Below are 14127 nucleotides of genomic sequence, written 5' to 3'. Positions count from 1 at the left end.
TCTAAATTCATCTTCAGTTGGAATAATTTGTAAAGACATGCATTAAAGGACTTGTTTCCCCCAAGTTTTCTTGATACAACAGAAGAAAAAAAAAACATATTTTTAATCCATTCCACTTTTCTACCGAAGGACAATATAATCTGATTAACTTTCATATCCATCAGAAGCACAAGGCTTTTCGGACGCAGGTAGAGGTTTATGAGCACAAAATTGAGAACAATTAGCACTCAAATTAATGTTACATGAGATTCAACATCTGGTAAGAGTGTTGTCATTTTGGGTCATAGACCACCTGCTAGGCTAGATGTTCATACAACTGCAATTTACTCTGCATACAAATGGAAGAAGAATGATACTTCAAAAAAATTTTTTTCTACCACTTAACAGTTTTTATTTTTTAGGGGACTCTCACATTTTAAAATTTTAAAACACATTTTAAAACATCACATGGAAGTTAATAATAAGTACTAGGAATAAAAAATAATTTTATTTTTACAAGCATATTTTGTAATTAATTAGGTATAGTGCTAACATTAATTTGTCTGGTTCATCTTATTACCAGTATTAATATTTGTCTCCTTTTTATCCAGTGAATATTCAAGGGTAAGACAAGGTCAGGCTCTTTATGTCATCTACATAATAGAGTCCTCAAATATCAGGTCAGTTTGGGCAACAGTGCTGCACCAGAAAATACCATCTCAAAGGTACTCAGTTGCCTTTTCACACAAATCCAGTTCTTGGAAACTTCAGTAGAACAGGTAAATTCTTCCCTTATTAATCATTGAGTAAGGTAGACTTAGGTTGGAAACAGATGATGTGTCTGGATTGTCTTTTGCAGATTTTAAAAGTAAAGAAACTTTCTGCATTTTGAAATTGAACTGTAGAAATCACTTTTTTTACCTTACTTATAGAAATGAGCCATCCTTTTTCAAAAGAGGTGTTTTATAAAGCAAATACCAACTGAAGAAGCATCTAATACTGCAATCTGCATCTTAAGGTGCCTAAAAACTTCTCTGTTGGTTCTGAGAACTGGAGCATTGATTGTACTTCCCTACGTTGAGAATATTTATCAAATATTTTCAGGCTTCTGTTACATGTTCTTCATTGGTTTTTATATCCATGATCCTAACTTGTCAGGGGGGCTAGTTTCAGAGGTTCTTTTGACATTCAATGCCTGACTTTTATATATATTATATAATAAACATATATATATATATATTATATATAATAAACATATATATATATATATGTGTGTGTGTTGTATATAAACACAATACCTTTATTTCATTTGTTTATTTTTTTATGTGGTGCTGAGGATCAAACCCAGTGCCTCACACATGCTAGGCAAGCGCTCTACCACTGAACTACAATCCCAGCCCCTGACTTTCAGTTTTGATCACTCAATTAGTGTAACATTAGGCAAGTTTGTAACCTCTTGAAGGTCGGGTTTCACCCTCTATAAAGTGGGCTTATTGATATGCCCTGACCCCCTTGACTGCTGAGTAAAAAAAGATAGTCCCCTTAAAATGTATGATGCAGAAGTGTGAGATAAATGTCAGCCCTCATTGAAGTGAAGGGGTGACCCGATCCTAAGTCACCCAAGAAAAACTGAAGCATGTTTAGTGTATTTTTGTTCTGTGAATTTGGTTTAAGAGGTGTTCTTTGATATTCTAATTCTTTGAACAATCAGCATACATTTTAACTCTCCTTTTAACAGAAAATTTTGGCTAGTTACTTAGCCAGCCTTTGTCAAATAACTTACAACTGTGTTTGGGGGTTCTATGGAAAGGCACAAGGCAGCTGTGGTTAGAGGGGGTAGGTTACAGGGAGGAGGGAGGGTGGTCAATAATTCAGTCTCCAAACAGAAAAACTCTATCAGCTTTAAACTTTGGATTTCTCACAAATCTTAGTTTGAACGAAGGATTCAAACTAAAAAGTGAAGGCGGGAATGGGGGTTGGATCAAAGCACTGATGGTGCCAGGAGTGGTGGCACACACCTGTAATCCCAGTGGCTCAGGAGGCTGAGGCAGAGGATTGCAAGTTCAGAATCCAACCTCAAGAACTTGGTGAGGCCCTATGCAACTTAAATCCTGTCTCTAAATTAAAAAAAAAAAAAGCAGGGGTGGGCTGGAGATGTGGCTCAATGGTTAAGTGATCCCCAGTACCAAAAACAACAACAACAACAAAAAGAAAAAAGAAACACCACCTATGGTTTATTATGTCTATTATTTTTTAAATATTACCAGTTTTGAAGGCTATATTTCAACAGTACCATGTGAATTTGGATTCTATGTCCCATCAGTGTCCCACAACTTCTATTCAGAAAATGGAGCAATAGCACCAATCTTAAAGACAATACACAAAACTCTTTGAGCATGAACAAATAGAAAATAAATACTTGGAAATATCAGCCCATATAGTCAGAAGAGAGGTGGGAGGGAAGTGGAGGGAGTAGGGGAATTGCACGGAAGATGGAAGCAGACCCTCATCGTTGTACAGAATACATGTATGATGATGTGAGGGGAAAAAAAAGAAGTGTGTCACCTTAGATTGGGTAGAGAGAAGTGATGGGAGGGGAGGGGAGGGGATGGGGGGATAGGAAGGACAGCAGAATAAAATAGACATTATTATTGCTGTATGTATATACATGACTGCATGACCAATGTGATTCTGCAACCTGTACACTCAGAAAAATGAGAAATTATACCCCATCTGATTCAAATGTATGATATGTCAAGATCATTGTACTGTCATGTGTGACTAATTAAAACAAATTTTAAAAAATTAAAAAAAAAAGATTGAGTTTGTTCCCAGCAGCTTGGGAGGCTGAGGCAGGAAGACCGCCAGTTCAAAGCCAGCCTCAGCAAAAACAAAGCGCTCATCAACTCAGTGAGATGCTGTCTCTAAATAAAATACAAAATAGGGCTGGAGATGTGGCTCAGTGCCCAAGTGCCCCTGAGTTCAATCTCCGGTACCCACCCCCGCACACAAAAAAAAGGAAAAGAAAAAAGAATTGAGTTTGTTTTAGAACCATTTTCATGATGTTTGAATTAGTTCCAAGTCTAATTACTTTGCATGTAGCACTTTAAATTTCCTCCTATCACTATAGGAAGGATGGTAACTAAATTAATTAGCTTTATATTTTAATTTTCATTTGGTTATTTTTCTCTTTCCTTTTATATGACATAATTTCCTTACATCTTAAACTATGAACAGAAAAAAAAACAAAATCTATTGAGAAGAATTACAAAAATATTGCCTGCAAGCTGGTCCTGAATGTCTATTATTTTGAAGATGAATAAAAATGACCATATAATCTAGCCACACGTTATTACTATGCTTTGTATGTGTTTAGATTGCCAAGGAAAATATAAATAAGGAAGCATGATTTCAATATATTATCTGATGACCTTTTTAATTTTATTTTGCATCTTTAATGTTTATATTTATCATCTTTTCCAAGTAAATTCTTGAAAACGGGGGGGGGGGGGGGGGTGCTGAAAGCTAAAATGAAGTCTCTTAGTTCTTTTTCTGTCATATTTCAGACCTTCAAGGACTCCACCTGTTGCCTCAGACCGCTGACTGGTCATCATTTCCTCCTCAACAATATCTCTTGACTCTTGGTTTCAAAACCAAAGAAGATGGGAAATTTTTGGAAAAAATATCAAGTAGGAAACTTCCAACATTTACAGGTAAATCACTTGGACTTTTTTTTTTTCATGGAACTATTACTTTATTGAAATACAAAGGAAAAAATTAACAAATTATTTAGTATACACAGAATTAATTTTGAAGGATGCAAGTTATTATCAGTTATTTAAAAATGTACAAATATTTTTAATATTCTGTAGCTTGTCTTTTCATTATCATAATGGCATTAGTTGAAGAGGAAGTGTTAATTTTACCAGTCTATTTTATCAGCTTTTCAATAGATTTTACTTCTGATTTCTTTCACAATCAAAATGTTTCTTTTTTTTAAGTTTTATAGTACATTTAGGCTTAAGATTGAATTAAATTTTTTATATTTATTTATTTTTAGTTTTAGGTAGACACAATATCTTTATTTTTTTATGTGGTGCTGAGGATCAAACCCAGTGCCTCGCACATGCCAGGCGAGCGTGCTACCATTTGAGCCACATCCCTAGCCCCCAAATTGCATTAATTTTGTAATAGCTTAAGAAGTGGACTAACATTCATACTTTTCATATGGTAATCCAATTTCCCAGCATATTTTGTTGAAAAGCACTATTTCTTCAACTTGCTCAAAATAGATACATTAATCTATTTTTCCATCCTTTCTCCAGCATCATACTGTATTGACTATGTTCTTGTGGTGCAAATGTGGACATTACAAGTGTAAATTCTCCAACTTTGAGATCCCTTTCCAGGTTGTATTGCATGGTTCTAGTTTCTTTGCTTTTAAAACAGCTTTGGAATGACTACATTAATATCTGCAAAATCATACTGGAACTTTGCTTGAGATTGTATTAAATCAATAGAACTCTTATTTATGAATATTTCAATCCATCAATATGCTGCATCTCTGCATTTAACTAGGAATTATTTAATTTTCATACTGACTGCTTTTGAGTTCAGCAGCAAAGTGTACTCATGAAATTTCCTGATGTGATTTAAGGGACATTGTTTGTGAGGGGCATCATATTTCTAAATACAGTGAATGGATATCTTTCTGTCCTGCATCCTTTAGGTATAATGTTAAGTAGGATCACCACAAAAAGATGGAGAAAAGACTCTAAGTGATCCCAAGAATTGATTCTATTGTGTCCGTCTGTCCTTTTAATAACTGTTAAAATAAAAATACTAATCAAAAAGATTAAGACCATCTGGCATGGAACATATATAACTCCTTATAAATTAATTAGCTAAGGATTTAAAATACATTTTCAAAGTCAATCAGTAAGAAAATTCTTCAGTCTGAGAGGAAAACAGACTTTGAGGTTCAGCAGTGAAGGGATCTGAGAGGCAGGAGAACCCTTTGGGAGCTCTAAAGGAGAAACCTTGCAAATGAAAGTCAGTAGGTGAGAATAGGTCATGGCACTTAGTAATCCAGAGGAAAAACAAAGAAGGGGATGTGTCCTCAATAGAATGTATTTCCCAGTTTCCTCAAACCTCATTTGGGAAAAATCTCATGTATATATTAGCATATTTTACAGATAACATATAATTCAAATATATTATGCATGTAGTATATAAAGCTTATATATAATATACAATATGAATATATAATATATATATGCATTTTATGTTACATGTTCTATATGTATATTACATATAGAACATGTAACATAAAATGCATATTTTTTTTCCTAAGTAATCTAAGTGTAAATATTTTCCCAGGAGTTCACAGTTCCTTTGCATAATCTCTGAGAAAGCACAAATAATTCCTTGTGGTAATCTAGCACTAAAGAATGGATGCCTAGGATCCCAAAAAGGCATCTCTGTGCTTGCATCTGCACCCTCAGGGACACAACATATGCAGTATGTGTTGTACATTATGGACTTACTCTTATCCTTCAATATGGTTACAAGGCAGGAACCCTGCATTGTTCATAACGTCTTATTCATCACAGGGCATAGCATGCAGGAGGGCCTGGGCCCCCAGGATGTTTGTTGACTTATTAGTAACTCTTTCTGATCTTTTTTGTGGGTTGGTCAACAATACCTGGGATTCTGGTTCCAGTAAAGCTTTCCTGAAAGAACACACATGGTCCTGCAGTGCCCAACCCCCTCACTCCAACCACCTCATCTCAACCACCAGCATCACTGATGCCTCATCATAGTGCACTAATACCACTTGTATCATCATTCATTAGAAAATGTAAAAGACATTCGTGCAATAAAACTATTCTATGAAATAAAACATATAGCCAATAACAACTTTAAATCACTTGGATTACCTGCAGATGTATTAACATCTGTTCCACTCTTATGTAATTAGCCAAGAGCTTAGATCTCCTGAAGAGTATTACAGTTCCATGGTATTCAGTAATTCTAGTTGAAATTTTCAAAAGTCAAGAAAAATATTTACATGGAGTTGAAGTCTCGAATTTATGGACTGAATTCATGACCAGTTGGAATTTACTCCTTCAGCTCTAACCACATAATTAAGAATTTGCGTTGTGTCTGGTGCTGTATCCTCTGAGGCTTATCTCAGCTTCAAGCTACATTCAAAAGTCAATGGGATCTGCACATTTGAATAACACCTGAGAGGAACAAGACAAGAATCAGACACATTTATGACAACATTTTTTTTCACAACTCAGGAAAAATATATTCTGCAGAGACAGGTAAATTGTTATAGGCTGTCTCTTAGATCTCTCAATCAAGAAACACAACCAAATGAATAGATGACAATTTCTAAAGGGCAGTGTCTCCTCTGCCTTTCTCCTCGTAGATCTTTCACTGTTATACATATGGTCTAGAGATGGGACAATTTCTATACTAAAGATTTCATATCTATTAATATTTGGGTATCTATTTATAGCTTGCTAAGGAAAGCATTTTGAAATGGAAGTCTGGGAAAGTAGTATAAAAGTTTACTGTTCCAATTTCTAGAACATAAAACTCCTTTCGGTCTGCTGACCAAAGAAGACACAGTGAGACACATGGAGACGATGGGGAAGCGAATCTTGCCGATATTGGATTTTATTAGAGGCACCCAATTGAATGTAGGTATACAAGTTAGTTTTATTTGTCCAATCAACAACTATTAGACAATTCTAGAAGTATGGAAAGTTTATGGAGCAAATATTACAAATGCTGGGGTATTTTAGAAAAATTCATAGAAAATCCCATCTGCAAAACGAGACAAATTTTAGCTAATGATTTTATTCCTATTATATTGCAAAACCTATTACAATGCTACACTCTGCAATTTCAAGTATTTATTAAACTAGTGTCTCTTTAAAGAGATTTTTCTTCATGCCTTCCTGATAGCTAATTCAAGGTTGCACTGAATTTCTCATTTCGAATCAATAACAAAATTTTAGCAAGCACAATGTTTTCCCTATTTCACTTATTGAGCTATAGCATATAACCATCTTGTTAACTATGCAAGAACTCCAAGCTATTCAAGCTAGTGCCTCCATACCCTCCTGATGAATTGGATTCTACTCTAAACATTGGCAATTGATCTCTGTACAGCTTTAAGGTAAGTTATCTAAGCTCTTCCTAAGATCCAGGGAAAATATGCTTTTTGTGCTTTACAGTCTTGAAAAGCCCAAAATATGACCTGAATTATGCAGTTCTCTTTCACAAAATTTTAGTCATTGTACTGAAAGTACATAAAGAGAACGACTCATTAACACACCATAAAGGCTATGGATTGCTCCTCTTTTAATATTTTTCAAAAGATCTGTAAGTTGGAAATTTTAAAGAATTTTCTTTTATATTACATTTTTTATATTACATCATTGACTTGATGTTCTTACCTTACAGGGAGAATCAAGGGGGTCATCACAAACAGCTACTTAACATCTGTTCAGCAGTTTATCTGCTCAATAACATTATTCAGCATTTTAGAAAAGCTATAAAATGCCTAATCTATTTGCATGATTTGTAATTCTCTGCACTACAAATATAAAAGCACATTTTTACTGATTTCTTTAGCACAAGGCTCCTTCTTCTCTACATGTTCCCCTCATGCATCTCCCCTGCATTGTTACCAATAAGAAATTCATCTCTGTCTTAGTTGGCTCAGACTACTGACAAAGTGCCATAGGCTTGGTGGCTTAAACAACAGAGATTTATTTTTTCACTATTTTGGAAGCTGGAAGTCCAAGATCAAGGTGCCAGCATGGTCAAGTTCTGATGAGGACTCTAGATTTGGCTTTCAGAAAGCTGCCTTCTGACTGTGTCTCCACATAACAGAGAGGCAGAACAAGCTCTCTGGTGTCTCTTCTTTTAAGATTACTGATGAGAGCCCCAATGTCATAACCTTACTAAGTCTAATTACCTCCCAGAGGCCTCATCTTCAAACACCTTCACACTGAGATGTTCAACATATGAATTTGGAGGAGACACAAACCTTCAGTCTATAACAATTTCATAGGCTGTGTTGCAAATTTGGGGCCCTACTCTGCAATCCACCCTTTATGAAAACCTCTTACACACACACACACACACACACACACACACACACACATCAACCTCCCCATCCTAATTAGAAATCCACATGTCACCGTCATCCAGTCCTCACAGTGGAAGTTTTGCTAACAAGAATCACCAACATGAAGCATTATTTGATCTCATAAGTGCATGCCTAGCCTGACAGAACCTGGGTGTCATGGAAGTTGTCTGTGCCCTCAATTTTTGAGACAGTGTCTACCCTATCTAGTTACTATTCCAGAAACTGATGACATCATTTGTGGCTGGTTCAGGTGCTGTGAAAGCAGGCTGGGCCTATCCAAGCCTTCCACACTTTCTCAACATTCACAGCTACTTTTCTTCTCACATTTCATAGGTCATTTCTGACCACTGAGGGATTTGTATATGATTGTATATTCATGTGCCTGAAGGCAACTTAAACACCATCATCAAATGGATTCTTAATATCTAATTAATAACAGTCTTCTTTAGAATCAGCCTCCATTCACTCTGCTGACTCCAAGGAATTTTCATCCACTCGCCTGTGTTTGCTTCTATGAGAAGTAATAATTTTTGTAAGATTGTCTCAAAGAGTTTTAATGGAATTGAAATGAATGAGGCTGAAGGTTTCCAGGGAACATAAGTATATCCAAATATTGGCCTCTAGGTTTCATATTTGCCCAGCCATAGCTTTACAAAGAAGGATTGAATAAAATTGGATGGAAAGGTAACCTAACTTAATGAAGCAAGTAATGAGCTAGTGACTAGAAATTATTTCTCCATGGTACCATTAACTGTGACCCAAGCAGCTCTCCACAGTATTTATAAGTTCATCCTGGGTGTCTTTTTTTTTTTCTTTCTTTCTTTCTGGTCAGATATCAAATGCCATCCCACTCAAATGTGTAAACATTGTGTTGTCCGTATTTTACCCTAGTTTGTGATACTTGTTGGGAAGACTCTTGCCCAAGGCTATGTTCTGGGTATGTAATCCTATGGCAAGTCACTTAGCCTCTGAGCTGTTTTTGATTATTTATAAAATAGGCTTATATCTGCAAAGCTCAAAGTTGTAAGACCAAAAGTACATAACCCATGTTGAAGCACTCTGTATAGAATGAAGAATTTTAGAAGCTTTAATTATTTGTATGTGTGTTAGTTTGCTTTGACAAAAGTATTCTTTTATAGGTCTTTGTTTTTCTTTATTTAAGCTATGTACTTTGAAATTACATATTTTTCTTCTAATATGAAGATTGTGCTAGTGTCCTGTTACTTTTGAATTATTTTCCTTAGCTCACTTTCCATAGATCCTCCACTTACTCAGATCCGCCCACACAGCACAATTAGAGGTGACCTCTCCAGCCTTGGGAGGACATGGCTGCCCACAGCAGGGCTAGACTCAGGACTGCAGCTTCACTAAGACTCATCTGCCTCAACACACGTTGGTAGGATAGAGACAATCATCCAAGACATTTCCATCAGAGCACAGTGACCAATGTCTTGGTCTCTATATTTATCCTGAAGAATTTCAGATTTTTCAATTATCCTCGATACTAGTAACTGTGACATGATTTCATTTGCCCACTAAGATAATAAATCATCCATTTTGAACACCCACATTTTCATCTAAGCCTAATAGCTAAGAAATGCATTTTGTGTCTTATATCTTTAGAGGTTTTCATTCATTTTGACAATGTTCCTTAATGGAAATAATTTGGAATATGAAAAATATAATGTATTAAAACTTAACATTCATAACTGCAGGAGAATTGAAAATAATACTAGTCCTGGGTATAATACCACGACCAGAATCAGTTATACCATTTTTAAGAATTACCACTTTTCTATTAAGTCACATAAATGATTGTAAATATGTAAATTCCTCCATAATACTTAGGCAATGCACATAATTCTCATGATTTATTCCCTAAACACATTGAATATCTAATCACCTTTTAAATATTAGGTTTGTAATATCTACCTGGTATCTTTAATTAGAAAGAATGTTAACTTGGCAATATAATAAATTATAGGTTATAATTGGTTGCTCCAATTTTTAATTTTTCTCCATTGAAATAAAGGATACATGTCTTTGTTCTCCTCAAGATGCATAAAAATGAATAACAATTTACCTTCAATAGAAGCATATTAAATATAAAGTGAGTAAAAAAATTCTAAAACTAACAAATCACTCTTACTTCTAAATCTCTGAAACATGTCATAATCAAGAAAAATTTTTAACCTAAACATAGTAGGAAAATAGAGTAATAGAAGACTCCACTCAGGAACAGAGTTTAGGAGAAGCACATGTATAATGTCCTTTAATGTGAAAAGAACTTTCCCCTGGGATTTTGACATTGTTACCTTTGTTTTACCATTGAGAAAACTGACTCAGAGTAGTAATAAAGTTATGTTCACACAGCTAGGGGATTAGAAGCGAGGGCTCAAAATCAGATATTCAGATATCATTCCAGTACTTTTTCACTAAAGACATATTCCATCTCTTTGAAATCATAGTTTGATCCTTGTGGGAGGCAAACCGTACATAAGACAACTTGAAAATGCTTCCATGGCTGGGTTCAGTTTTAAAAATGAACATTCAAATGTATGAACAAATTAGACTAAGAAAATTAATTGTGAAAAGTTTCCTAGGCAACGTGAATTTCCACCTCTTGCCATAGGTGGGTGAAAAAGACAAAGGGCTTTCCTGGTCTGAGGGTGGATTCCATGATTTCCTTTATACACTTATGATAGGAGTCTCTTTGTCTTCACAGATTGCTCTACTACACATACAACATGTGGTCAAACAAGGAAGATTTTGTCATTTTAAGAGTTATAATGGCCACTATTCCATCTTTTTGTTGTTGGTGGTGGTGGTGACTTCCAATTCTACTGATGTTCATCAACTCCATTCAACCAGAAACCTTGAAATGATTTTTATCCTAATCATTTCACATGGCACTCTGCTTTTCCATTCGTTAATTTTATTTGGCTGCTGTCAGTTTCAAACCTTATGTACTATGCTTCCTGGGCTAAATGTTACAGAGCTAAAATAAAACCTCTTGCCATGCATGAAGCCCCCTTCACAGGATGACTTGCCAAAAAAATGACCTAACTAACCATGTTTTTAATACCTCGTTATTTTCCTCCAAGTGAAGCATAAAAAATGTTTACACATGCACATTTGAAATGAACAGTTGTATATGTTTCTACCCGCCCCCCTCTTTTTTTACAATTAATATCTCTATGTGTTATGCTAAGTGAAATACATTCCAAATACTTGGACTCTGCTTTTCAGCAGTGTTATACAGTGCCACTTATTTGCCAAACATTTATCCATAATTGCTATTAAATCTAGGCAATTCTCTGACTGAAGCCTTCATTTGAACTTGCTATTTACCTAACCTTCATTGTACTGATGTGAGGTTTTAGCTTCAGTCTTGGCCACTTTATTACACTCTCTCCAGAAGCTAAGGAGCCCTTTGATCACTCCTGAAGTCTCATTAGGAGGACTACCTCCCATCAAATTTAGCCTTTACTAGCACTAGATGTTTAAGCTAATTCCTTTATTTTTCACTATTTCCTTTATTTTCTTAAAGCAACAGCATTAAAACATTCTGTTCACAGTAGGTATTAATTTTCATCTTTTTCACTTTGGCTTTGAAAAACCCTCATCTTGTATAGGTAAAATTTTCATCTAAATCTTTCTGATAACCCAAATTGCATTTGCTTTTTGGACAAGGAAGGATGGGTGACTATTAGCAGTCAACGATATTCTTTCCCTAGTATCTTATTCATAAGGAGCATTTCCTGTTTTGTTATGCATCCAACAATCAAGCTAACAAAGCACTGTTGCCTTCCACTATTTTTATTTTCCTGATGTTTTGGAAAATTACACTAATAGATTATGTTCCCGTGCAGGCTGCAGTTGTTTCTGCTCTTTGGAGTTGAGTCACTACACCACTTTCCTACAACTAGCCCCATTGTTTCTTTTGAAGAAGGACAAAGAAAGCAATTTTTCTTTAGAAAGAAAACTGTTTCTCCTCCAACTTGCTTTCCTCTACTTGACAGAAGGCCATTGTTTAGCTACATGTTTAAGCTGAATGGTAAGCCAGCTATTTCGTCAATTCAAGCAACGGATCCCAAATTCACCATTTGCAATCATCACTCCTGTTGGTTTATAGATTTTCATAAAAATGATTAATCAAAAAGAACAAATTAGTGAAAACATAGGACATTACTTGAATGGCACAGAGATATATTAGGGAGAAATAAAGCAAATACAATGCATTGGTGCCTAACCTTCATTTATTTCCAAGGTTCTAAAAAATGCCAGCTTCTAGAGGTTGCTATCAATCAAAATATGAGTATGGCATTTCACAAGAACTGCTTTCTAATTTCCAGTTGAAGTTCAGATGATCTTTAGTAATGCTAGTTGCTAGCAATTTTTCTCCTTAGAGAAAAGTCTAAAAAAATCACAAGTCTGCTTTCTCATATTCCTGGAAAAAAATTCTGTTTCATAAGTATTCAACAACTAAAAGAGTCCTTATCAGATACTATAAGCTGTAAGATGGTGGTTTGTTCTCAAACTTTTGAAAATTGAAAATCTGGGCAGACACCTAAGTAATTCATATTTCTAGGGTCAAATATCCAGATTCTGTGATTCCCTGAATGAAGCCCAAGACTCTGTTAACTGCCTAGTTAACATCAAGCCTAAGATTCTGGTGCATGAGATCCAAGAGGAGTCCTGCCATAAAGGGGCACTGGTCACCCTGCCTTCCTCTTCTGAGCACCACGATGAGCAGTACAATTGCTAAACTAAATCCTTCTGTGACTTCTGTTTCTCAGCACTCTCCAAACACAGCAGAAACCAAGACCTTTGTTTTAACCCTTATACACCACCAATATCAGAAGTACCTTTTCTGAAAGACAAGATGAGAATTTTATAAATTCTGTGTCTCCTATGGAGCATCTCAGTTTGTACTAAACTTTTTAGAGAAGGTAATATTTCCTCTTTTGTGGAAAGCAGTAGCAAAGACACAAGAGGATCTCCTTATTCTAAGTTGCCTACCTAAAAATGCTTAAAATACCAGTAGATTCATGGTAGGGAGTGGAGGGGGGGGTATCTACAAATGTAGAGAAGACTGCTTCGAGATGGTTCATGGTTGAAGTGGTCCTAAGGGGCAGGGTGAATTGCTACCGGACAGGACCCAGTGCAGGCTATCCAATAAGAACTAAAGAGAAGGGCAGAGCCAGAGGTTTAATGTAAGCCATCGGAGTAAACAGAATTCAACTTGCATCAAACGTTTCTACATACATAAGATAGTAAGCAACTCTTAGCTCTTCTGATGCTATGGTGATGCAGATACAGTCACCTCCTCTAGTTAGACACAGCCTCATGAGATCCCCACTAGGAGAGTACCGGTACAATTTCAGTCCATCTTTTTCCCTCAGCCCAGCTCCCTAATGCAGGGCAACCAGCAAACTCATCTGGACAGTTCTGCAGAGAGCTCCCTTTTATGTTTATTCACCTACTAGAAAAAAAAATGTTTAGGCAATTTTCTAAACTGATAGAAGAAAACATTGATTTACAATAGAAACCGTAGCTTCAAAAGATGTAAATGTATTATACCAAGCCCTGACTTCGGAGCCCAGGGAGAGGTCTATTCCTGTGGTTTTGCTCAACAACATTTCCCTTCACTGTGTGACCAGGGGAGCATGTGTGCGTGCTCGGGTGTGATGGAGAAGTTGCAGTACGCCAGCCTCCTCAGCCAGCTGCAGAGAGTAAAGGAGCAGTCCCAAGTGATTAATCAAGCAATGGCAGAGCTAGCAACCATTCCCTATCTACAGGACATCAGTCAACAGGAGGTGGAATTGGTAAGTATTTGTTTTTCTTTGTTTAAGGCTTTCCCAGGCCCTGAGCCAACAGAAGAGTGATATGGTCTTGGGGAAAAGAAAAAAGAAGTTGTGATAATAAATGTAGCCTGAAGGCAAACTCCCTATCTCTCATGAAGCATTTTAATGAAG

General features: G+C 35.9%; 1 protein-coding gene across 1 annotated transcript in view; it reads left to right on the top strand.

Annotated features, from left to right (window-relative positions):
• Positions 1-14127, top strand: part of SPATA16 (spermatogenesis associated 16) — a gene marked incomplete at both ends in the record, with an annotated part of 242557 nt that overhangs the window by 194716 nt on the left and 33714 nt on the right. Inside the window, 3 exons of the mRNA XM_081302727.1 lie at positions 3546-3692; positions 6577-6689; positions 13813-13977. Of these exons, the coding sequence (XP_081158853.1) occupies positions 3546-3692; positions 6577-6689; positions 13813-13977 (425 nt within the window). The remainder of the gene's footprint in view (positions 1-3545; positions 3693-6576; positions 6690-13812; positions 13978-14127) is intronic.

This window comes from Spermophilus citellus (genome assembly GCF_964194105.1).
Source record: "Spermophilus citellus genome assembly, chromosome: 7".
Taxonomy (NCBI): domain Eukaryota; kingdom Metazoa; phylum Chordata; class Mammalia; order Rodentia; family Sciuridae; genus Spermophilus; species Spermophilus citellus.
This window is presented reverse-complemented; position numbering and strand designations above follow the sequence as displayed.